The 22,264-nt window shown below is 54.7% G+C and overlaps 1 protein-coding gene across 1 annotated transcript in view; it reads right to left on the bottom strand.

Moving 5' to 3' along the window:
* The window catches only part of CROCC (ciliary rootlet coiled-coil, rootletin), a 49,655-nt gene that overhangs the window by 11,315 nt on the left and 16,076 nt on the right, over positions 1 to 22,264 (bottom strand). The window contains 15 exon segments of the mRNA XM_074380147.1: positions 1,938 to 2,316; positions 4,223 to 4,390; positions 7,761 to 7,920; positions 8,337 to 8,575; positions 9,009 to 9,153; positions 9,524 to 9,593; positions 9,596 to 9,656; positions 10,799 to 10,978; positions 12,785 to 12,954; positions 14,395 to 14,522; positions 14,790 to 14,983; positions 16,402 to 16,632; positions 16,966 to 17,112; positions 18,101 to 18,245; positions 19,723 to 19,905. Of these exon segments, the coding sequence (XP_074236248.1) occupies positions 1,938 to 2,316; positions 4,223 to 4,390; positions 7,761 to 7,920; positions 8,337 to 8,575; positions 9,009 to 9,153; positions 9,524 to 9,593; positions 9,596 to 9,656; positions 10,799 to 10,978; positions 12,785 to 12,954; positions 14,395 to 14,522; positions 14,790 to 14,983; positions 16,402 to 16,632; positions 16,966 to 17,112; positions 18,101 to 18,245; positions 19,723 to 19,905 (2,600 nt within the window).

Raw genomic sequence — 22,264 nt, 5'->3', positions numbered from 1 at the left:
TGGTATCCAGTGGGGTCCTAGAACCACTCATCCTCGGACACCAAGGATACTGTCCTTTGTCACAGCAGCTTTGGCAAACTAGGATAGCCCCAAACAGAAACTTCACTATATAAAGCAGTAACCCCCCAATCTTCAGCCCTTAGTAACCTCTAATCTGCTTTCTGTCTCTACGAATTTCTTTATTCTAGATATTTCATATAAGTGGAATCATACTGTATTGGTCCTTTGGTGACATGGATTTTACTTAGTGTAATGTTGTCAAGGTTTATTCGTGTTATGGCATGTATCAGAATGTCATTCCTTTTGAAGACTGGATAATATTCCATGGTCTGTCCACACTGCAGTTGGTTTATGCATTCATCTGTAGATGGACATTTGGGCTGTTTCCTTTGACTATTGTGAGTAATGCTGCAATGAGCCCTGGTGCTCAAGTATCTGCTCATGCCCCTGTTCCAGTTCTTTTGGGTATATACCTATGAGTGGAATTGCTGGGTCTACAATAATTCTATTTTTAGTGTTCTAAGGAGCTGCCAAACTATTTTCCACAGTGACTGCAGCGTTTAACATTCCCACCAGCAATGTCCCGTGCCTGGTTTTTCCTTTGGAAGGATTTACTAGAAGGGGTTGGGCCTAGCGGTATATCTATTTCAGGGAGATGTTGAGGTCACAGGCATGGTGTGGAGCTGGGGATGAGAGGCTGAAGAAAATAGGGTGTTGCTGGAGAGAGGGTAGGGTCAACTAAGGATGGAAGCTCAGAAAAGCAGCAAAGGAGTCATGGGCATTAAAACCCTCTATCTCCCCATCCAGGAAAGGCGTGGTGGCTCATGCTTGTAATCCCAGCACTTTGGAAGGCCAAGGCGGGAGGACTGCTTGAGTCCAGGAGTTCGAGATCAGCCTGGGCCACATGGTGAAACCCCGTCTCTATTAAAAATACAAAAATTAACCAGACGTGGTAGTGTATGCCTGCAGTCCCAGCTACTCAGGAGGCTGAGGTGGGAGGATCACTGGAGCCCAGGAGGCAGAGGTTGCAGTGAGCTGAGATCACACTACTGTACTTCAATCAGGGTGACAGAGTGAGACCCTGTCTCAAAAATTAAAAATAAAGAACCACCTCCCCTTCCTCCAAAAAGAAGCAACCTAGACCGGGTGCTGTGGCTCATTCCTGTAATTCCAACACTTTGAGAGGCAGAGACAGGAGGATCACCTGAAGCCAGGAGTTTAAGATCAGCCTGGGCAACACAGTGAGCCCGTCTCTACAAAAACTACAAAAATTAGCTGGGCGTGGTGGTACACCTGTATCCCAGCTACTCAGAAGGCTGAGGAGGAAGGACCAGTTGAGCCCAAACAACAGAGTAAGGCCTTGTCTTTTTTTTTTTTTTTTTTTTTTTTTTGAGACGGAGTTTCGCTCTTGTTGCCCAGGCTGGAGTGCAATGGCGCGATCTCGGCTCACCGCAACCTCCGCCTCCTGGGTTCAGGCAATTCTCCTGCCTCAGCCTCCTGAGTCGCTGGGATTACAGGCACGCACCACCATGCCCAGCTAATTTTTTGTATTTTTAGTAGAGACGGGGTTTCACCATGTTGACCAGGATGGTCTCGATGTCTTGACCTTGTGATCCACCCGCCTCGGCCTCCCAAAGTGCTGGGATTACAGGCTTGAGCCACCACGCCCGGCCTTAGGCCTTGTCTTAAAAACAAAAAACAAAAAACAAAAAACAAAACAAACAAAAAAAAACGCCCTAGAGAAACATGCATCAGTGAAGGGAGGGGCCTCGGTAACGGGGCGGGACTAAGAAGCGGGCCTCGGTGGAGGGGCGTGGCCCAGCGAAAGGCGGGCTCCTTGAAAAAAAAAACAAACAACAAAAACTGTAATATGGGGGCGGGGCCTCAGCGCGGCCCGCCCACCTTCCCCCTTCTCTGCCGCCCCGCGCTGTGCTTACCTCCAGCAGGCGCATCCCGGGCAGGGGAGCCGGGCACCGGTTGCGGGGCTGGGCTGGGCGCTCGACCGAGGCCAAGGCCCAGGCCCCGGCGCAGAGCCGAGCGCAGGCCGCCCAGCTGGGCCTCCGCCGCGCGCCGCTGCGACTCCACGCGGGCCAGCTCGGCCTCCAGGCCTTGTGCCCGGCCTTCGGCCGCGCTCAGCCGCAGGCCCAATTCTGCAGCCTCGGCCCGTGCCGCCTCCAGCTTCAGCTCCAGGCCGCGGGCGTGGTCCAGCTGTTGCTTTTCAGTGGCGCGTGCCTCCTCCAGGGAGCCCAGCAGGCCTCGTTCACGGGTCCGGAACTCGCCTTCTTGTTCCTGCAGCTTCCGCTGGGCTACCTGGAGCTGGAGCGATGTCAGGAGGTGGGGTCGGCAAGGCCTCCCCCAACCCGATGCCCCACCCCCAAGGCCCAGACTGGAGCCCCACCATCCCAGGCTGTGTGATCAGCACAGCTCTTGCTCCTTCAGTGCTCGCCACTCAGGCAGGCAGGCAGTGCAAAAACATCCCCAGAGTGTGGGAGAAAATACTAGATTTTGTTTATTTTGTTGATTTGTTGTTGTTTTGAGACAGTTTCGCTCTTGTTGCCCAGGCTGGAATGAAATAACCTCGCTTTACAGAAGATGAAATAGATACAGGGATGCTAAATAACTTGTCCAAGGCTGCAGTTAGTAAACTGCAGAGCTGGGATTCAAAGCCAGGCACTCTAGCTCCAGAGGTTTTTTTGTTGTTGTTTTTGTGGGGGGTTTTTGTTTTTGCAGACGGAGTCTAGCTCTGTCGCCCAGGCTGGGGTGCAGTGCCGCAATCTCGGCTCACTGCAACCTCCACCTCCCGGGTTTAAGTGATCCTCCCACCTCAGCCTCCGGAGTACCTGCTATTACAGGCGAGCACCACCACACCCAGCTAATTTTTGTATTTTTAGTAGAGACAGGATTTCACCGTGTTGGCCAGACTGGTCTCAAATTCCTGGCCTCAAGTGATCCGCCAGCCTCGGCTTCCCAAAGTTGCTGGGATCACAGGCGTGAGCCACCCTGCCCAGCTGTTTTTGTTGTTGTTTTTTATAGCTTGACAGCAGCTTATTAACCACATGTACTCACAGCCCTGGGGGTTGGGGGGAAAGCGAGGAGGTGGGGAGGTGAAATGCACCCCATAGAGGGTCTTCGGGCTGCAGTTGGGAACACAGTTAACAGCCAGGAAGGTTAAGTGTCTACTGGTTCCAGAGGGAGGTGTGTCCAGAGGCTGTTCCCTTAACCACTAGACTACAATGCCCCTCCTTGCACATAATTTATCAATAAATCTGCACACAGTGGGGCATGCACTAAAAAATTATTTACTGATGGCATGCACGGTCACACAGACACAAAGCCACCCCTGCCGTTTAGAGAGTCAGCCTCTCACAGTCACCAGTTTCACAGGAAAACCCAACTACTGAGCAACTGGGTGCCAGGACCTGTCCCAGAGCCCTTCATACATGCCCTGCTGTGCTAGCCCGTCTCCCATGATTGGTCTGAGGCACAGAGATGAAGTGGCTTGGTTCAGGCCATACAACAGACTCATGGCGGCGCAACAGCCAGAAAAGGCAGAGTGGGAAGCGTGTGGGCTTTGGAGTCAGACCGACCTGAGTGGCTGTGTGACCGTGGGTAGATCCCTTGGCCTCTCTGAGGGCTCTGTAAGATGGGGCTAATGGTGGGATGGGCGCGGTAGCTCACACCTGTAATCCCAGCACTTTGGGAGGCCGAAGCAGGTAGATCACCTGAGGTCAGGAGTTCCAGAGCAGCCTGACCAACATGGTGAAATCCTCTCTACTAAAAATACAAAAATTAGGTGGGCATGGCGGCGGGCACCTGTAATCCCAGCTACTCAGGAGGCTGAGGCAGGAGAATCGCTTAAATTTGGGAGGTAGAGGTTGCAGTGAGTCAAGACTGCGCCATTGCATTCCAGCTTGGGCAACAGAGTGAGACACAATTTAAAAAAAAAAAAAAAAAGAATGGGGCTAACAGTACCTACCCCATGGGGCTGCTGGGAGACTCAAGGGTATATCTACAGGACCTCCCCCACCCATTCTGTGGTGGCATACAGTAGATGCACTGTTCTTTGGGTTGTTGTTATTATAACTGGGGAAGAGTCTCAAGGAGTGGGGGATGGAACAAGCCCTAGGGAGTAGCCTTTCAGAATGAGCCCGGCATTCGGGTGCCCACCTGCTTCTTGCTGGGGGGAGGAAGGATGCACCAGCCTGCCCGCCTGCCCAGTTACCTCCTGCCGCATCACCTCCAGGCTGGCCTCGCCCTTCAGCAGCCTCTGCCGGAGGCCCAGGGTCTCCCGTCGGCTCTCCTTCTCTGTCCGCTCACCCAGCGCCAGGCGGCCCTGCAGCTCTGCCAGCTCCCGGCCCAGCCTAGTGTTCTCACTGTCCAGCATCTTCATCTGCAAGAAAGCGGGAATGGCAGTGGGTGCAGCTCTGCCCCTGTACCCCCAGAGCACTCGGGACCTACTGCTCTAGGGATACATGCATTAAATGCCACCCCATACCCACTGGGAGCCAGCCTCTAGATAACCACACTGAGCTTGAGTGACACCAGGCACTTGGGCACCGGTGGCCTGTTTACCATTTAATCAATGGACCAAAACTACCTTTCATGAGGGGGTGGGTATAATAGGAGGGCTCAGCCCTTAGCAGACCAGGCGCTCACAGGCCAGAACCACACCTGGGTTTCTTTCACCTCTACAACGGTGATGAACAGTTTTGGAGCACTTACCACCTGTGTCCAGGCCTGTTCTAGGCACTGCAGTTACATTAACACATTGAATCTTCGTACAATGCTATATGAGGTAGGTAGTAACGTTATCCCTATTTAACAGATGAGAAAACTGAGCCTCAAAGAGTCAAAATAACCTGCCCAAGGTCACACAGCCCACACACAGCAGACTGGGATTCAACCTGAAACAAGCACAGTGTTCGAAGCCCCTATTTCTCCACAGGGGCAGGTGGGGGTACTGCCTACCTACCCCATGGTGCTACAGTAGGGGTAACATGAGATGCCATAGCATGCAACACACCCAGCAAGAGCCTGGCAGGAAGGCCGGGCTTGGTGGCTCAAGCCTGTAATCCCAGCACTTTGGGAGGCTGAGGCGGGTGGGTCACGAGGTCAAGAGATCGAGACCATCCTGGTCAACATGGTGAAACCCCGTCTCTACTAAAAATACAAAAAAATTAGCTGGGCATGGTGGCGCGTGCCTGTAATCCCAGCTACTCAGGAGGCTGAGGCAGGAGAATTGCCTGAACCCAGGAGGCGGAGGTTGCGGTGAGCCGAGATCGCGCCATTGCACTCCAGCCTGGGTAACGAGGGAAACTCCGTCTCAAAAAAAAAAAAAAAAGAGCCTAGCAGGCAAACGTTAGTTCCTTTCAGGGAGTCTTGTGATTTCTCAGGAAGGAGCCTGGGTGAAGGGGGCTGTGGTGGGAGGCGGAGAGGATTTGTTCTTTCTTTTTTTGAGACGGAGTCTCACTCTGTCACCCAGGCTGGAGTGCAATGGTGTAATCTTGGCTCACTGCAGCCTCCACCTCCCGGGTTCAAGTAATTCTCCTGCCTCAGCCTCCCAAGTAGCTGGGATGACAGGCGTGTGCCACCAGGCCCGGCTAATGTTTTGTATCTTTAGCAGAGATGGGGTTTCACCATGGCCAGGCCAGCCTCGAACTCCTGAGCACCTGGGCCTCCCAAAGTGCTGGGATTACAGGTGCGAGCCACTGATCCTGGTTGAGGATTTGTTCTTTCGGCTCTGGTATCTCTGGGTAACAGTTTATCTGACTATCCACTTGTGATATGACTTTTTTTAATTAAAAAAAATTTGGTGGAGGGCCAGGCACGGTGGCTCACACCTATAATCCCACCACTTTGGGAGGCTGAGGTGGGTGGATCACCTTACATCAGGAGTTCAAGACCAGCCTGACCAACATAGTGAACTCTATCTGTACTAAAAATATGAAAAAAATTCAGCCAGCCTTGGTGGCATGCATGTGTAATCCCAGCTACTCGGGAGGCTGAGGCAGGAGAATCACTTGAACCCAGGAGGTGAAGGTTGCAGTGAGACGAGATTGTGCCATTGCACTCCAGCCTGGGCAACAAGAGTGAAACTCCATCTCAAATACATAAAATAAAAGTAATTTTGTAAACTTCTTTTAGAGACAGCGTCTTGCTTTGTAGTGGAGTGCAGTGGTGCGATCATTGCTCGATGCAGCCTTGACTTCCGGGCTCATTTACTCCCACCTCAGACTCCTGAGTAACTGGGACTCCAGGAGCGTGCCACCACACTGAGCTATTTTTCAAATTTTTCGTAGAGACTGGTTCTCATTATGTTGCCTGGGCTAGTCTTGAACTCCTAGGCTCAAGCAATCCTCCCACCTTGGCCTCTCAAGATGTGAGATTAAAGGCATGAGCCACCACGACTGGCTCATTTCTTGTATTTTTAGTACAGACGGGTTTTCATCATGTTGCCCAGGCTGGTCTCAAAAACTCCTGGGCTCAAGTGATCCACCAGCCTCTGCCTCCCAAAATGCTGGAATCACAGGCGTGAACCGCTGCACCTGGCCTGCCTGTGGTATCTCTGGATGAGGCAGCACCTAGGAGATGAATGAGGCCACCTCCTGTTCTTCTCATCTTCTAGAGTGAAAAGCCTGAGCCCACAGTGTCCAGGGCAGTGCCCCATGGACAGCAGGTGCTTGTTCAATGCGTGCCGCTGTTGACGAGTTCGGATCATCTAATTCATGGGTTGGCAAACTACAGCCCACAGGCCAAATTTGGCCAGTCTCCTGTTTTTATAAGGGAGTGAGCTAAGGATTTTTTTTTTTTTTTTTAACATTTTTAAATAGTTGAAAATGAATCATTTCTGGCCGGATGCGGTGGCTCACGCCTGTAATCTCAGCACTTTGGGAGGCCAAGGCAGGTGGATCATGAGGTCAGGAGTTCAAGACCAGCCTGGCCAACAGAGTGAAACCCTGTCTCTACTAAAAATACAAAAATCAGCTGGATGTGGTGGCAGGTGCCTGTAGTCCCAGCTAATCAGGAGGCTGAGGTGGCAGAATCATTTGAACCCTGGAGGCGGAGGTTGCAGTGAGCTGAGATTGTGCCATTGCACTCCAGCCTGGGCAACAAAAGTGAAACTCCATCTCAAAAAGGAGAAAAGGAGAGGAGGGGATGGGAGGAGGGGAGGGAAGGGGAGGGGAGAGGTGGGGAAGGGAGGGGTGGGGAGGGGAAGAGAGGAGAGGAGGGGGATTATATCTAAAGGAAGAACAAAATTTCTTGACAGAAAATTCACATTTCAGTGTCCCTAAACAAAGTTTGGAACCCACACCCATCCGTCCATGCCGTTTGGGACTGCTTTCTCACCACCCCAGCAGAGTCAAGTAGTTGCAACAGAGACTGGGTGGCCCGTTAAGCTGGAAAAATTTACCATTTGGGCTCTTCACAGAACACAATCTGCCAACCCCTGACCTAGTTCATGAAATCTGTAGCTTTTGTTGTTGGCGGATTCCTCTGGGAACGTGACAAGGACGCCAGCTCCTCCCCTTGGAGAAGTGTGAGCCTGAGTGGGCACACAAATGCACGCAGACTTTTCGTACAGTTTCAGGGATTCCAGGACTCCTCAAAGCCCATCCATTCCCACCAAGGTTACGTGAGAGGGCTGGTAGTTCAAGCCCCTGGTTTTACATATGGGGAAATACGATTCCAGAAAGGGGGAGCTACCGGCGGCCCTGGGGCACATAGCAAGCCCGGGATAAGGGGTGGCACAGGGAGAGTACCTGCCGCCGGAGCTCCTGCAGCTCCCGCCGAGCCTCCAGCCGTGAGCGCTCCACCTCCTGCAGCCCCGTCCGCAGCTCCCCAGCCTCCTTGCCCACGGCTGTCCGTGCCTCCTCTAGGAGTGCCAGCTTCTGCTCCTTGTCCTCATTGGCAAGCTTCAGGCTGGAGAGGGCAGAGGTCAGAGGCTGCCCTGGGTCCTGGGAGTGGCCAGTGGCTCTACACAAAAGCCACCTCCTCCGGTTCCTGGAGTGGCCCCTCCTGAGAGCTGAGCCCCCCACGGCTGGGACCCAGGCCCTCGGCTGGGAGGGGTAGACCAGCGACTCCAGGAGGGGACCTGGTCTCCAGGGTGATGATGGCGGGTGGGTCTGAGTCTGGACCCAACTCTGCCCGTCTGCCCTGTTCCCCAATCAATTGGGAGGAAACCCCTCCTAAAATGACCCAGGTGCCAGGTTCTGCTTAGGAGACAGAGAATCCCTATCTGGACAATTTCCCCAGAACCTTTGGGGTGAAGTTAGGTTTCAGGGATGGGATTCCGTGAGGACTTGGGGCTGGTCACTCCGCTCCCCGTGACGCCTCACCTGATGCGCTCGCTCTCTGCCTTCTTCACAGCAGCCCGCAGCTCCTCATTGGAGCGCCGCAGGGCCTCGCGCTCCTTGGTGCCCTCGCCCAGGCTGCGCCGCAGCTCGCCCGCCTCCTGGCGCTGCACCTCACGGCCCTCCTGGCTCTCACGCAGCTTGCGCTGGGCCTCCAGCAGCTCCCGCCGCAGCCCGTCGCGGGCATCTTCCAGAAGACGCAGCTGGGTCCGAAGCTCTTCTGCCTGTGCGCCCGGCACACGTCCCCAGGCCAGCAGTCAGGGTGCCCCCTCAAACTGGGGCTTGTACCCCAGATCCCTGGCCCCAGGGAGCCCGCCCCATCCCTCTGCAGTGCTCGGACCGCAGGCCGTGAATTATCATTTGAGCAAGGCATGCTGTAATCAGCAACGTTTTGACCTGAAGTCACCATCAGTCAGGATCGTTCTGTGCACAGCAGCAAGAGGGCAGAGACCCCCCTCACCCCTCCCTGAGGCCAAATCTCACCTGTCCATGACAGGTGCTTCAGCAGTACCTGCTGCCTCATTCTAAGTTGCCATTTATTGGTCTCAAATGCAGGGAGGACCCTTACACTCTCCAGGGTCCCACAGGACCAGCCCCCAGGCACACAGCGCCATTTAGGGTGTGCTGCTTGGAAGGTGGGGGGGGGCGCCTGCTCACCTCGCGAAGGCAGGAGTCGCGCTGTTTGCCCAGGTCTCGACCCTGCTCTTGCAGCCTCCTCACCTCCTGGGCGTGGGCCGCAGCAGCCTCCTCCATCTGGGCCCGTAGGTCCCGCAGCTCGGACGTCAGAGCGTTCACGGTGCTCTGGACAGAGGGGCTCCTCAGAGTGGGTCCTGCTGTGTCCCCCAGCCCCCAGCTGCTCCCAACGTCGCTGGCTGCACTGTCCACTTTCCAGCTCCAACATGGCCCCTCCTGTTGGCCTCCCGGACCCTCTGCTGACCCCTGGAAGCACTGTGAATGCTGTCCGTGTGGCCAGGCTCTCCCCTCAGGCCAAAAGGATTCTCCAGGACAGGGCTGAGCCACCTCCCTCAGATGGGGGCTCCCAAAGGAAGGGCTGAACCTCCTCTCCCACAGCCTGGAAGCTTCTCCAGGGACGGGGTCCCTACCTCCCCACGGTGGGGGCTCCTCAGCAGTGCCTCTCCATGAGATGGACACCAGCTGCCCGGCCCACCCTCCGGTCCTGCTCCTGCCGGCTCTGGGCATCCCGTTTCTGCCGCTCCATCTCCAGGGAGATGGTGGCCAGGTGTGCCGTGTGCCCATCAACTTCTCTGACAGCGCCGTCTTTTCAGACTCCTTCAGAGACAAAGCCTGGGCAGAGGCAGAGGACAAAGGGCTTGAGGGATGGGCTGGTCCTGGGAGATGCTCGGACTTCTCCTGCCTGGGAAGTGTGGCCACTGAGGGGCCTTAGAGGCCTGAGTGTGCCACCGCAGCTGGACCCAGGGCAGAGGCAGCCCTGGGAAAGGGCACAACAGCAGTCACAAGAACCCGGACATGGATACCACCCACAGAGCTCACCAACCCGCCTACAACACCCCTATGACAGAGTCTTCCATTTCTTCTTTTTTTTTGAGATGGAGTTTCTCTTTTGTCACTCAGGCTGGAGTGCAATGGTGCGATCTTGGCTCACTGCAACCTCTGGCTCCCGGATTCAAGTGATTCTCCTGCCTCAGCCTCCCGAGTAGCTGGGATTACAGGTAGCTGCCACCACACCCGGCTAATTTTGTATTTTTAGTAGAGACGGGGTTTCTCCATGTTGGTCAGGTTGGTCTTACACTCCTGACCTCAGGTGATCTGCCTACCTTGGCCTCCCAAAGTGATGGGACTACAGGCATAAGCCACCTCGCCTGGCCTTCATTCTTCTGTTTTACAGATGAGTAAACAGAGGCTCAAGGAGGCAAAGTGACTCACTCAGGCACACACTGGTGAGGAGAGGAGATGGGCGTGGTCTGCCCTGTCTCCATGACATGATGGGCAAGTTAGGGATTTAGTACTGTGGGGACAGGTCAGCTGATGCCTGCGGGCCTCATGGGGACTGCTCAGAAGGCAGCCATGAGGATCCATGCCCGGCCTATGGTGGGACGAAGCATGAGAGAATATGGAACAGCTTTCCTGGCGTCATGACTGTCACTGTCACTCAGCAAGTGCTGTGTCCCAGGCATGAAGCACAGCAAAGCCTTGTGAACCCCCTCCCCTTTTTTTTTTTTTTTTTTTTTGTTTAAAGAGATGGGGTTTCACTATGGTCTCGATCTCCTGACCTTGTGATCCGCCCGCCTCGGCCTCCCAAAGCACTGGGATTACAGGCGTGAGCCCCCACGCCCGGCCTGGGAACCTCCTTCTAATCTCGTCCTGCAGGTGAGGAAACTCAGGCCCCCAAGAGGGAAGTGGCCTGCCCCAGGGCTCCCAGCTGCCAGGTGGCTAAACTCAGAGAGGCCGCGCCACGGCTCACGAACCTGCTGCTTCTCGCTCTCAGCCAGGAGGAGGCCCTCGTCCCGCTCCTGCTGCAGGGCAGCGATCTCCTCACTCAGCTCTTCTTTCTCGGCCTCCAGCCGAGCCAGCAGCTCCTCCTGCTCACGCTGCAGCTGACTCTGCAGCTGGGCTCGCTCGGCCTCCAGTTCCCGCCATGCTGCCTCCTAGGGGGCCAGGACCCGGCACACGTGATACATCAGGAGGGGCACAGGCAGACCCCTCAAACCTTAGGGCAGCAAGAGCCATCTAGCCGCCATACTCTCAGAGATAGGGAGGGTGACCAGGTAACTACAAGGGGGCGATGAGGGCTGTGATGGGGACACACCAAGGCTATAAAAGGGTCCAGGAGTAGCAGTGGGCTGGCCTGGGGGTCCGAGTGTGATCCCCTAAGGAGGGACAAGCAGCTTCAGCCAGGAAAAGAGAAAAAAGATAAAGAACCCCAGGCCCAGAGCACAGCCCCTGGAGAGACCTAGAGGAAAACAGGATATGGTGAGCCACGCACCAGAGCCCCAGGCAGTGGCCAGGCCAGGCCAGGCCATGTGGGCCACAGGGATTCTAAGGACAGTGCAGGGAGTGGGGAGAGGACTCAAGTCAAGGTGACAAGGAGCATCTGATGTTCAGCTTAGGGGATGTTCTGACAGCTGCAAAGAGGGAGCAGGGTTGGGGTGGAGGGGAGTTAGGACGGGCTGTGAGGAATGAAGGGGGTCGAGGGGTGGCAGAGGAGCTGGAGAGAAGGACACAGATTTGGGGACGTTAATGAGGCCAAGCCAGGCAGAGCAAAGGGCAAGAGCAAGAGGGAGGCCGTAGGAGTTTAGCCCCTGGGGACTGGTTAAGTGGGCAGGTAGAGCCCACAGGCAAAGAGCAGCCCCCCGGAGGGGCTGAGGGAAGGTGCCTGCCCCAGCACTTGCCCCTGGCAACTTTGTGAGAAGCAGACAGAGCTGCCTCTTCTTCTTTTAGTGCAGTGGTGCAATCTTGGCTCACTGCAACCTCTGCCTCCAAGTTCAAGCGATTCTCCTGCCTCAGCCTCCCCGGTAGCTGGGATATAGGTGTGTGCAACCACGCTCGACTGTTTTGTATTTTTAGTAGAGATGGGCTTTCACCGTGTTAGCCAGATGGTCTCCATTTCCTGACCTCATGATCCACCCACCTCAGCCTCCCAAAGTGTTGGGATTACAGGCGTGAGCCACCGCACCCAGCCAAGCCACCCCTTCTTAAAGAGCTTTACCGCCACCTGCTGGAGAAGCGTGATACAATCACCCAAGGCCAAGGGGACTGCAGGGTGAGTGGCGTCCCCTGGAGCCACGCAGTCATAACCTGCACCGCTGTCAGAGGCAGCCCTGCCAGGATATGGTGGCCCATGGTCCCTGTCCTGAGGGCCACTCTGGAGAGCTATGCCAGTGCCAGCAAAAACTTATGCAGCATTTGCTAAGTGCCAGTCACTATGCTAAGCCCTTTATGCGGATGGTCTCACCTCATCCTCAATACCTTCCGCTATCCTATCCCCATTTCTACAGGAGGGGAAATGAAGGCATAGACACCTTGGGTAGCATTACCAGTAAGTGACCAAGATTAGATTCAAACCCAGGCAATATAACCCCAGAGTCAGTGTTCTAGTAACTTCCCCTTGCCTTTCTATATGCTCAGGTCTGAGTGGCCCTTCATATGCAAACAGTACTTCTTAGCAAATAAAAATGCTCTCCTGCTATACATTAGGTCAGCATTTCCCAAATGTGATTGTGGACCCTCTGCATCAGGATTACGAGGGCTGGACCAGATTTGGGACCTGGAAATCTGCACGTCTAATAAGGTTTACAACCTCCCCACAGCCCAGTCCTCCCAGCTGTCCCCAGGGCCTCCGCAACAGAGATTAAGTCCCATTTCACAGATGTAGAGACCAAGGCAGAGCAAGAAAGATGGCGAGACAGTAGCTCAGAGTTCTGCCCACCGCCCCCGCCCCGTACTGCTCAAACCTTTTCGCGCTGGAGTCGTTGTAAGTCCTCCTCATGGGCTGCCCGCTGCTCCCGCAGAGAGGCCTGGGCTTCCCGCTCAGCCTGCACCAGCTTCTGGGCCATCAGCTCCTTGTCTAGACTGGCTTTCTCTTGTGTAGTTATTATTTGCTGCCGCAGGCCCGCCAACTCCCCTGCACGGGAGGAATGGAGGAAAGGGCAGGGTTGGCTTGAATCCTCTCCTCGGGCCGGCGGACTTAGGCCACGTGAGCCACATGGGCAAAATCCCAGAGGGAGAGGGCCTGCCTGGCATCTAGGATGGGTCCTCTTGAAAAAGTGGCTTGACCTCTCTGAGCCTCAGTTTCCCTATCTGCCACATGGGCCCACTGGCCCTGGCCCCTTTCCTGCCTACCTAGAATGGCATCAAAGGCATAAAATGACTGATGAGATGGTCTCCCAAATGGGAAGGACATCAAAGATATCCAAATAACCCTAGGCCAGGCGCCATAGCTCATGCCTGTAATCCCAGCATTTTGGGAGGCTGGGGCAGGGGGATCACCATACGTCAGAAGTTCGAGACCAGCCTGGGCAACATGGTGAAACCCTGTCCCTACTAAAACTACAAAAATTAGCCAAGTGTGGTGGCGGGCGCATGTAGTCTAGCTACTTTGGACGCTGAGGCAGGAGAATCGCTTGAACCTGAGAGCCAAAGTTGTAGTGAGCTGAGGTTGCACCACTGCACTCCAGCCTGAGCGACAAGAGACTCTGTCTCAAAAAAAACAAAACAAAACAAAACAAAAACCCTACTACTGATTGAGCACCCAGCTAAGTATTCTAGACATAACTTCATTTTGTCTTCATAACATGCCTAGGTAGTTTATCCTCATCCCCATTTAACAGATGATGAAATAGAGGCTCAGAGGAGACCAGCAGCGACTTTCCAAAGCTGCACAGCTACATATACGGCATCTCCTTTAATGGCTGACATACACATACCTGTCAAGCGTTAACTATCAGCATTAGTGCAAATGACTACAGGAAATGGAAATGGTATAGCCACATGGACCATCTAAGAACCATCTCCCAGGTTGGAAATGCACCAGCATTTCCCTTCCTGGTTCTGCCTGGCCCAGGTGGGCGTGGACAGGAAAATTAATTTCCATGACCCAAGTAGGTGCTTAGTTAGTGTTAGGTGAGCAGAAAGAAGCCCTGAGATCAGAGACTGGATGGGGAACTATGTAGAGACATGGGGCTGGATTTTGGCACAAGAGAATCATCTGAAAACCACAGAGAACTCAGACTCGCTAACAGGCCTGATGGCGGATGAACAGCAGTTACCGTCGACCAAGCCAGACAGCATGCGGAGACCTTCACACGCTTTTCCTACTTCATCCTGGCGACAGGCTTAGAAGGTAGGCACTGTCACCTCTAATGATCAGATGAGGAATGTGTAGCCCAGAGAGAGAAGGGGCTTGCTCGAGGGAAGAGCAGATCTAAGTGGTGGTGCAAGACTAGAGCCCAGGCCTGCCAGGCTCCTACTCCAGTGCTCCCAACTTCTGTGAGACCCCAAACTTTGAAAGGTTGCAGTCTGGGCAGGAGCCTGGTGATCCCCCCAAGTCCCTGGCCCCTCGTACCAGTCAGGGTCTCCTTGACCAGCAGCAGGGCCTGCCCGTCGGCTTCCAGCTGCTCCCGGCGGGCCTCGAGCTGGGCCAGCTGCCGCTGCACCTCAAACAGGCTGCTCTCCAGGGCTTCCTTCTCCAAGCTGCAGCAGCACATACAGGCCCTGAGGCCCTGGGACTCAGCCTGCCCGGCCCCGGGAAACTGTGGATCTCAGGGCGTAGCCAGGCCTGGGCTGAGTGCCAACCTACCTGCCTGGCCAGGCTCACCCTCCCTGGGGAAGCCTGAGCCATAGCTAGGATGTGTTGGCAAGCCAGACTCCTTAGTAACTGCCCCTGGGGGCCGATGCCTGGCCATGGTGTGGCCCCAGAAAGACACCCCAGGGTGGGTTGGGCAAAGCCCAAGGCCTTACCGCAAGCGCGTGGCCTCCTCTGACAGGGTCCTGCCTTCACGCTCTGCAGCTGCCAGCTGCACGGCCAGGCCAGAGCGCTCCTTGGCTAGTGCCTCCTTCTCCCGGGCCGCGCGCTCCAGCGCCTCCGCCTGCCGCTGGGCCTCCCGCCGGACCTGCTCCAACTCCTGCTCCCGCCCGCTCAGCTGCCGGGAAAGCTGCCCCCACCCAGAGACTGTGAGCAGTACTCCCAGCATCCCCCAGCTTGTTCATCATGCCGCACCCCAACTCTGGGCCTAACCCAGTTCTGGCAGAAGGCCTGGGTTCGAGCCCAGGGTCTGCCCTGAGGTGCTATATGTACTTGGGCAAGTCGTGACCTTCTCTAGATCTGCAATGCACGTGCATATGAAAACGAGGCCCAGCCAGGCACCGTGGCTCACGCCTATAATCCCAGTGCTTTGGTGGGTGGGTCACTTGAGGTCAGGAGTTCAAGACCAGCCTCGCCAATGTGGTGAAACCCTGTCTCTACTAAAAATACAAAAATTAGCCAGACATGGTGGTGCATGCCGGTAGTCCCAGCTACTTATGAGGCTGAGGCAGAGAACAGCTTGAACTCCAGAAGTGGGGGTTGCAGTGAGCTGAGATTGTGCCACTGCAGTCCAGCCTGGGCAACAGAGCAAGACTCTGCCTCAAAAACCAACCAAACAACAACCAAGGCCCTCACTCTGCTTTGGAAGGAACGGAACCCTTTTATTACCCCAGACTTGCAGAGAAGCTGAATATATAAAACAGACCCAGTGGTGCTGCTCGGCAGGCCTCACGGTGGAGACCTGCACCCTGCTTCCTGCACCCACCACCCCATCCTCTAGAGGCCCCTCCCAGAAACCCAGGTGCTCCCGTATAAACACTGCATGAAGGTCCCTGGATCCCTGAAACCCTAAGGTCTCTTCCAGATGTGATGTTCCCAAAAATCTAAGATTCCAATTCTAAAAGTCTTGACCTAATATCATATTATTAATCTGTACTGAGTGGTGACTCAGGGCCAGACCATCCTCTGAATGTCCTTACACAAGTTTTCCCCTGTATTCTTCAGAATCTCCCTTCTTTTTTTTTGAGATAGAGTTTCACTCTTGTTACCCAGGCTGGAGTGCAATGATGCAATCTCGGTTCACTACCACCTCCGCCTCCTGGGTTCAAGTGATTCTCTTGTCTCAGCCTCCAGAGTAGCTGGGATTACAGGTACCTGCCACCATGCCCAGCAATTTTTTTTTTTTTTTTTTTTTTTTGGTAGAGACAGGGTTTCACCATGTTAGCCTGACTGGTCTCAAACTCCTGACCTCAGGTGATCTGCCCACCTGGGCCTCCCAAAGTGCTGGGATTACAGGCATCAGCCACCACGCCCGGCCAGAACCTCCTTTTGTAATAAGAATGCTTAGCCCCGTGTTACAGATGGGCAACTGAGGTATGGGGAGGTTGGGCAGCTTGTCCAAAGTTCCCAGTGAGCAGAAATGCAGCTGTATTTAACCCAGAAGCAGGTTCCAGTGCCTGTGGCTTGACCCAGGACTGGAGGCAGGAGGCTGGGATCCCGGCCTGCCCCACATGCTCTCCGCAACCCACCCCACACAGCTCGGCCCACCTGGGCTAGCTGCTCCTGCAGCCGGCTGCGCTCATGGCGCAGTGTGGGGAGCTGCTGCTCCAGCGCCTCCTGCGCCTGCTCCGCCACTCGTAGGGAGCCCTCCAGGCCCTGCCGTGCCACCTCCTGCTCCAACCTCAGCTCTTCCAGCCGCTCCTGCTCTTCCCGTGCCACTGTGGCCTCCTGCTGCGCCCGCCGCTGCCAGCCCTGCAGGGCTGCCTTTTCTTCCTCCAGCTGGGGGCCAGGTAGGAGGGGGGCCTCCTGAGCAGGGCGTCCCTCCCAGGACCAGGACGCCTCCTCCACCCACCCACCATCCACAGCAGCCCAGGGGAGGCTCCCAGAGAATGAGGGACAGTGCCCTTGGGTGTATGGGACACCGCGGGGAGATGAGGAGGGCCAATCGAACTTCTGTGCTCTGACACAGAGAGGATAGACGGAGACAGAGAACCAGAGACAGAAAGGGAGACAGAGGCCAAGACAGATAGGTGCAGGGCGGGGCCCGGGACGCCTCACTGAGTAGGGAGGACGGGTGGGCAAGGCAGGTGGGCCGGCAGATGCGCAGTCTACCTGGGCAACAAGGCGGTTCAGATCCAACTTGTCCTGAGCGAGGCTCTCGTTGAGGGCACTCATCTTGGACAGGGAGTCCTGCAGGGACGCCTCCTCTGCCCTCAGCTTAGTCATGGAGAGCTCGAGCTCCACGCGGCCAGCTTCAGCCTGCAGGGTCAGGCCAGAGCGGCCAGAGGTGGGCAGGCCCGGAGAGATGAGGAGAGGCAGAAGGGTGGGGAGGAGGTGGGGAGAGGCAGGAAGAGACCCAGAGAGATGGACTCTCAGAGACAGGGGAGGAGAGACAAGGAAGAGACACAGCGTGAGATGGAAAAAAGTCTCACCGCAGAAAGCCTGCTGCTTATGGAGCCGTTTAAAAGCCATGCATCGCCCAGGCATGGTGGCTCACACCTGTAATCCCGGCACTTTGGGAGGCCAAGGTGGGCAGATCACCGGAGGTCAAGAGTTTGAGGCCAGCCTGGCCAACATGGTGAAACCCCATCTCTACTAAAAATACAAAAATTAGCCAGGCGTGGTGGTGGGTGCCTTTAATCCCAGCTACTCGGGAGGCTGAGGCGGGAGAACTGCTTGAACCCAGGAGGCAGAGATTGCAGTGAGCTGAGATCCCACCATTGAACTCCAGCCTGGGTGACAGAGCAAGACTCCACCTGAGGAAAAAAAAAAAAAAAACCCATGCACCACAGAGCTGTGCAAAAATAGCTCAAGCTGCTGGGCAGGGCCAGAGTTCAGAGAATGCCCCAAGTAGGGTCTAGGGATAGCACTGCTCAGAGCCCAGGCTTCAGCGGACAGGGCAGGCCCCCTACCAAGGACTCTCTGGGCTGTGGCCCCAACTCTCAGACCTCAGGAGCTGAGTCTCAGGCACTGAATGACCCAGAGCTATAGGCACTGCTCCTAGGAGAGTCTGGAGGAGCAGGGATATAGCCATAAAGAGAGGTCAATCCACTTTTGATGGTTGGGACCAGAGGTCCAGAGGTCCGTGGCCTGCGACAAAGATCAGCCTGCCTCCAGAAGGAAGGGGTCAGTCTGTGACCAGGCTCAGAGGTCAGCCTGATTTTGGGACCAGTCCAAGCCAGAGTGAGAAGGCTGGGGGCCGGGGGTCAGAGGGAGGTTTGTGGTTGTGCAGCAAACGGGGACCCACCTTGGTCAGTGCCTCGGCCACCTCGGCCTTCTCGGCCTGCAGCATGTCCCGCTGCAGCGTGGCATGACTCAACGCCTCCCTCACCTCCACCAGCTCCTTGGCCAGGACTGAACGCTTCCCTTCCAGCTGCTCTAGTTGTCTATGGCTGCGGGAAAGAGGGCAGGTGGTAGCCCATGTCACTCTCCTCCCCTGAACTTCCTGTAGCCAGCGGGATGCTGGGCTGGGGACCAGGTCTGAGGCAGGAGTTTGGAGAGAAAGAGCCTGGCCCACAGGGCAACCAAGCCCACTACTGCATAGCTCCACAACCCCGGGCGTCTGTTTTCACATCCGCAAAATGAGGTAACACCTGCCTCATGACATTGTTTTTTTGAGACAATCTCGCTCTGTCGCCCAGGCTGGAGTACAGTGGTGCGATCTCGGCTCACTGCAACGTCTGCCTCCCAGGTTCAAGGGATTCTCCTGTCTCAGCCTCCCAAGTAGCTGGGATTACAGGTGCTCATCACCATGCCCCGCTAATTTTTATAGTTTTAGTAGAGATGGGGTTTCCCCATGTTGGCCAGGCTGGTCTCAAATTCCTGACCTCAGCGATTCGCCTGCCTTGGCCTTCCAAAGTGTTGGGATTACAGGCAGGAGCCACCATGCCCAGCTGTTTTAAGGATACAGACTTCACATGCACTTAAAACAGTGCCTGACACGTCTCCCCAAGAACCTTTAGAAACAAGAATAATATACACCACTGCAATCTACTAAACATCACCATCTATCACGTCCCAGAGAGGTAAGCAGTACGTGGTGAAGAGGTTAATTCTGAAGGCAGAATGCCTGGGTTCAAATCCTGGCTGTTCTGTGACTAGTGTGTGACCTGGGGCAAGTTACATAGCTTCTCTGTGCCTCAGTTTACCGTCCACAAAATGGAGATAACAACAGCTTCTACATCAGAGAGCTATCATGAGAGTTAAATGAGAGAACTTAATTGCTTAAAATGGTACCTGGCATTTAATGAAATTAATAAGGATATATTATTCTCATAGCTAAATTAAAAAAATACTATTATTAGCGGGACATGGTGGCTCATGCCTGTAATCCCAGCACTTTGGGAGGATAAGGTGGAGGGATCACCTGAGGTCAGGAGTTCGAGACCAGCCTGATCAACATGGAGAAACCCCATCTCTACTAAAAATACAAAATTAGCCAGGCATGTTGGCACATGCCTGTAATTCCAGGTACTTGGGAGGCTGAGGCAGGAGAATCGCTTGAATCTGGGAGGAGGAAGTTGCAGTGAGCCAAGATCGTGCCATTGCACTACAGCCTAGGCAACAAGAGCAAAACTCCATCTCAAAAAAATAATAATACTATTATTAATGTTACTACTGTTATTTTAATTATTGTTGTTATTATCATCCAAGACCTTTTACTAGTTCTGTGATCCCAGGTAAGTGACTACACCTCCGTGAGCCCCAATTTCCTGAAATGGGTCTGGTTAGAAAACCCAACATCAGAGGGGTGGAGATGGTAGGAGACCCAGGACCCAGTGGGTGCTCTCTACCCCCCACCCCGGGGCACTGTCAGGGGACCTGAGGCACATTTGAAGGGCCCTGGCAGAGCGGCGGGATGCTGCTCACCTGCGCTCCAGCTCCCGTCGCACCCGCGCACCATCCTGCGCCGCGTCCTCCTGCTCTTCCTCCAGCCGGTCCCGCTGGCGCCGCAGCTCCTCCTGGGTGGCCTGCAGCTTCTCCCGCTCCTGCCGCAGCTCCTCAGCCTGCTGCTGGGCCACCTGCAGGCTGTGGGCCAGGTTGCTCTTCTCCCTTCAGGACAAGGGGACGGGGAGCAGAAGGGATGCTGGGGCTGCTCTCTCCAGGGAAGGTTGCTCTCCTAGCCATGAGCTACATCCTCCCATCTTGCAAAGCACCTGCCTCCAGGAAGCCTTCCCTGACCCTGCCCATGGCTGACTCATTTCACTCACACCCTCCAGCAGAAGAATCTGGCCTTCCTTCTCCCCAGCTCGCTCACTGGGAAGCCCAGTGGAATGGATGGAGGTGCTGGCATTATCTCCAAGCACCCTGCCAGGTAGAAGAGGCCAGGCTAGGCTGCTGGGACACATGGGCAAGTGTGCCACCAGCTCTGCTAGGCCATGCGACCAGGAAATGCCGCCTACCACACCCCATGCCCCTCAATTTTGGGAAGCCCAACAGAGCTGAGTCTGCAGATCCCACAGCTTCCTGCTACATAGGCACATGGTGGCCATGGCAGGGGAGGGAGGAGAAGGCAACGACTGGGACCCCAAAGGCCTGCCGTAAACTGCCACTTTCCCCACTGGCGGTAGGTGCAAAAAAACTTCACGAGGTGATTTTTTTTTAGATGGAGTCTCACTCTGTCACCCAGGCTGGAGTGCAATGGCATGATCTCTGTTCGCTGTAACCTTCACCTCTAGGGTTCAAATGATTCTCCCACCTCAGCCTCCCGAGTAGCTGGGATTACAGGCGCCCACCACCATGCCCAGCTAGTTTTTGCATTTTTAGTTAGAGATGGGGTTTCACCATGTTGGCCAGGCTGGTCTCAAACTCTTGACTTCAAGTGATCCACCTTCCTTGGCCTCCCAAAGTGCTGGGATTAGAGGCGTAAGCCACCGTGCCCAGCCAACAACGTGCTATTAAGTAAAAATAGCAGAATACAAAATGGGATGTTCGCTGAACACGACTACTTAAAAAGATTTTTTCCTAAGCCAGGGGCGGTGGCTCACACCTGTAATCCCAGCACTTTGGGAGGACAAGGCAGGCAGATTACCTGAGGTCGGGAGCTCGAGACCAGTCTGACCAGTATGGAGAAATCTCATCTCTACTAAAAATACAAAATTAGCCGGGTGTGGTGGCACATGCCTGCAATCCCAGCTACTTGGGTGGCTGAGGCGGGATAATCACTTGAACCCAGTAGGCAGAGGTCACGGCAAGCTGAGATCACACCATTGCACTCCAGCCTGGGCAACGAGAGTGAAATTCCATCTCAAAAAATACAAAAATGAGCCAGGCGTGGTGGCAGGTGTCTGTAATCCCAGCTACCAGGGAGGCTGAGGCAGGAGAATTGCTTGAACCCAAGAGGCGGAGGTTGCGGTGAGCCAAGATCATGCCATAGCACTCCAGCCTGGGCAACAAGATTGAAACTTCATCTAAAAAAAAAAAAAAAAAAAATGAAGTGGAGGACAATTTCTTGTCTTAAAAATCTTCAGTGTCTGGCCAGATGGCTCACACCTATAATCCCAGCACTTTAGGATGCTGAGGCGGGAGGATCATTTGAGCTCAGGAGTTAGAGATCAGCCTGGGCAACATGGTGAAACCCCATCTCTACAAGAAACAGAAAAATTAGCCAGGCGTGGTGGTGTGTGCCTATAGTCCCAGCTACTCAGGAGGCTGAGGCAGGAGGATCACTTAAGCCTAGGAGGTGGAGGTTGCAGTGAACTGAGGTTGTACCCCCTAGCAGCCAGGACTATAGGCACGTGCCACCACACCCAGCTAATTTTTGTATTTTTAGTAGAGACAGGGTTTCACCATATTGGCCAGGTTGTCTCAAACTCCTGACTTTGTGATCCACCCACTTCGGCCTCCCAAAGTGCTGGGATTACAGGCATGAGCCATCGTGCCCCACTTTTTTTTTTCTTTTTTTTGAGACGAAGTCTTACTCCATCGCCCAGCCTGGAGTGCAGTGGCACCATCTTGGCTCATTGCAATCTCCACCTCCAGGGTTCCAGTGATTCTCCCACCTCAGCCTCCCAAGTAGCTGGGATTACAAGCACATGCCACCATACCCGGCTTATTTTTGTAATTTTAGTAGAGACAGGGTTTCATCATGTTGCCCAGGCTGGTCTTGAACTTCTGACCTCAAGTGATCCACCAACCTTGGCCTCCCAAAGTGCTAGGATTACAGACATGAGCCACAGCGCCCAGCCTGAATTTTTACTTAAAAAAAAAAAATTTTTTTTAGATTTTAATAGAGCCAGACACAGTGGCTTATGCCTGTAATCTCAACACTTTGGGAGGCTAAGGTGGGAGGATCATTTGAAGCCAGGAGTTCAAGACCAGCATGGGCAACATAGTGAGACCACCATCTCTACAAAAAAAAAATGTTGGGGTTTGTCTGGCATCCTTGGGGGCTTGCCCAGGAATCCAGGGA

The sequence above is a fragment of the Saimiri boliviensis genome, chromosome 11, assembly GCF_048565385.1.
Source record: "Saimiri boliviensis isolate mSaiBol1 chromosome 11, mSaiBol1.pri, whole genome shotgun sequence".
Classification (NCBI taxonomy): domain Eukaryota; kingdom Metazoa; phylum Chordata; class Mammalia; order Primates; family Cebidae; genus Saimiri; species Saimiri boliviensis.
This window is presented reverse-complemented; position numbering and strand designations above follow the sequence as displayed.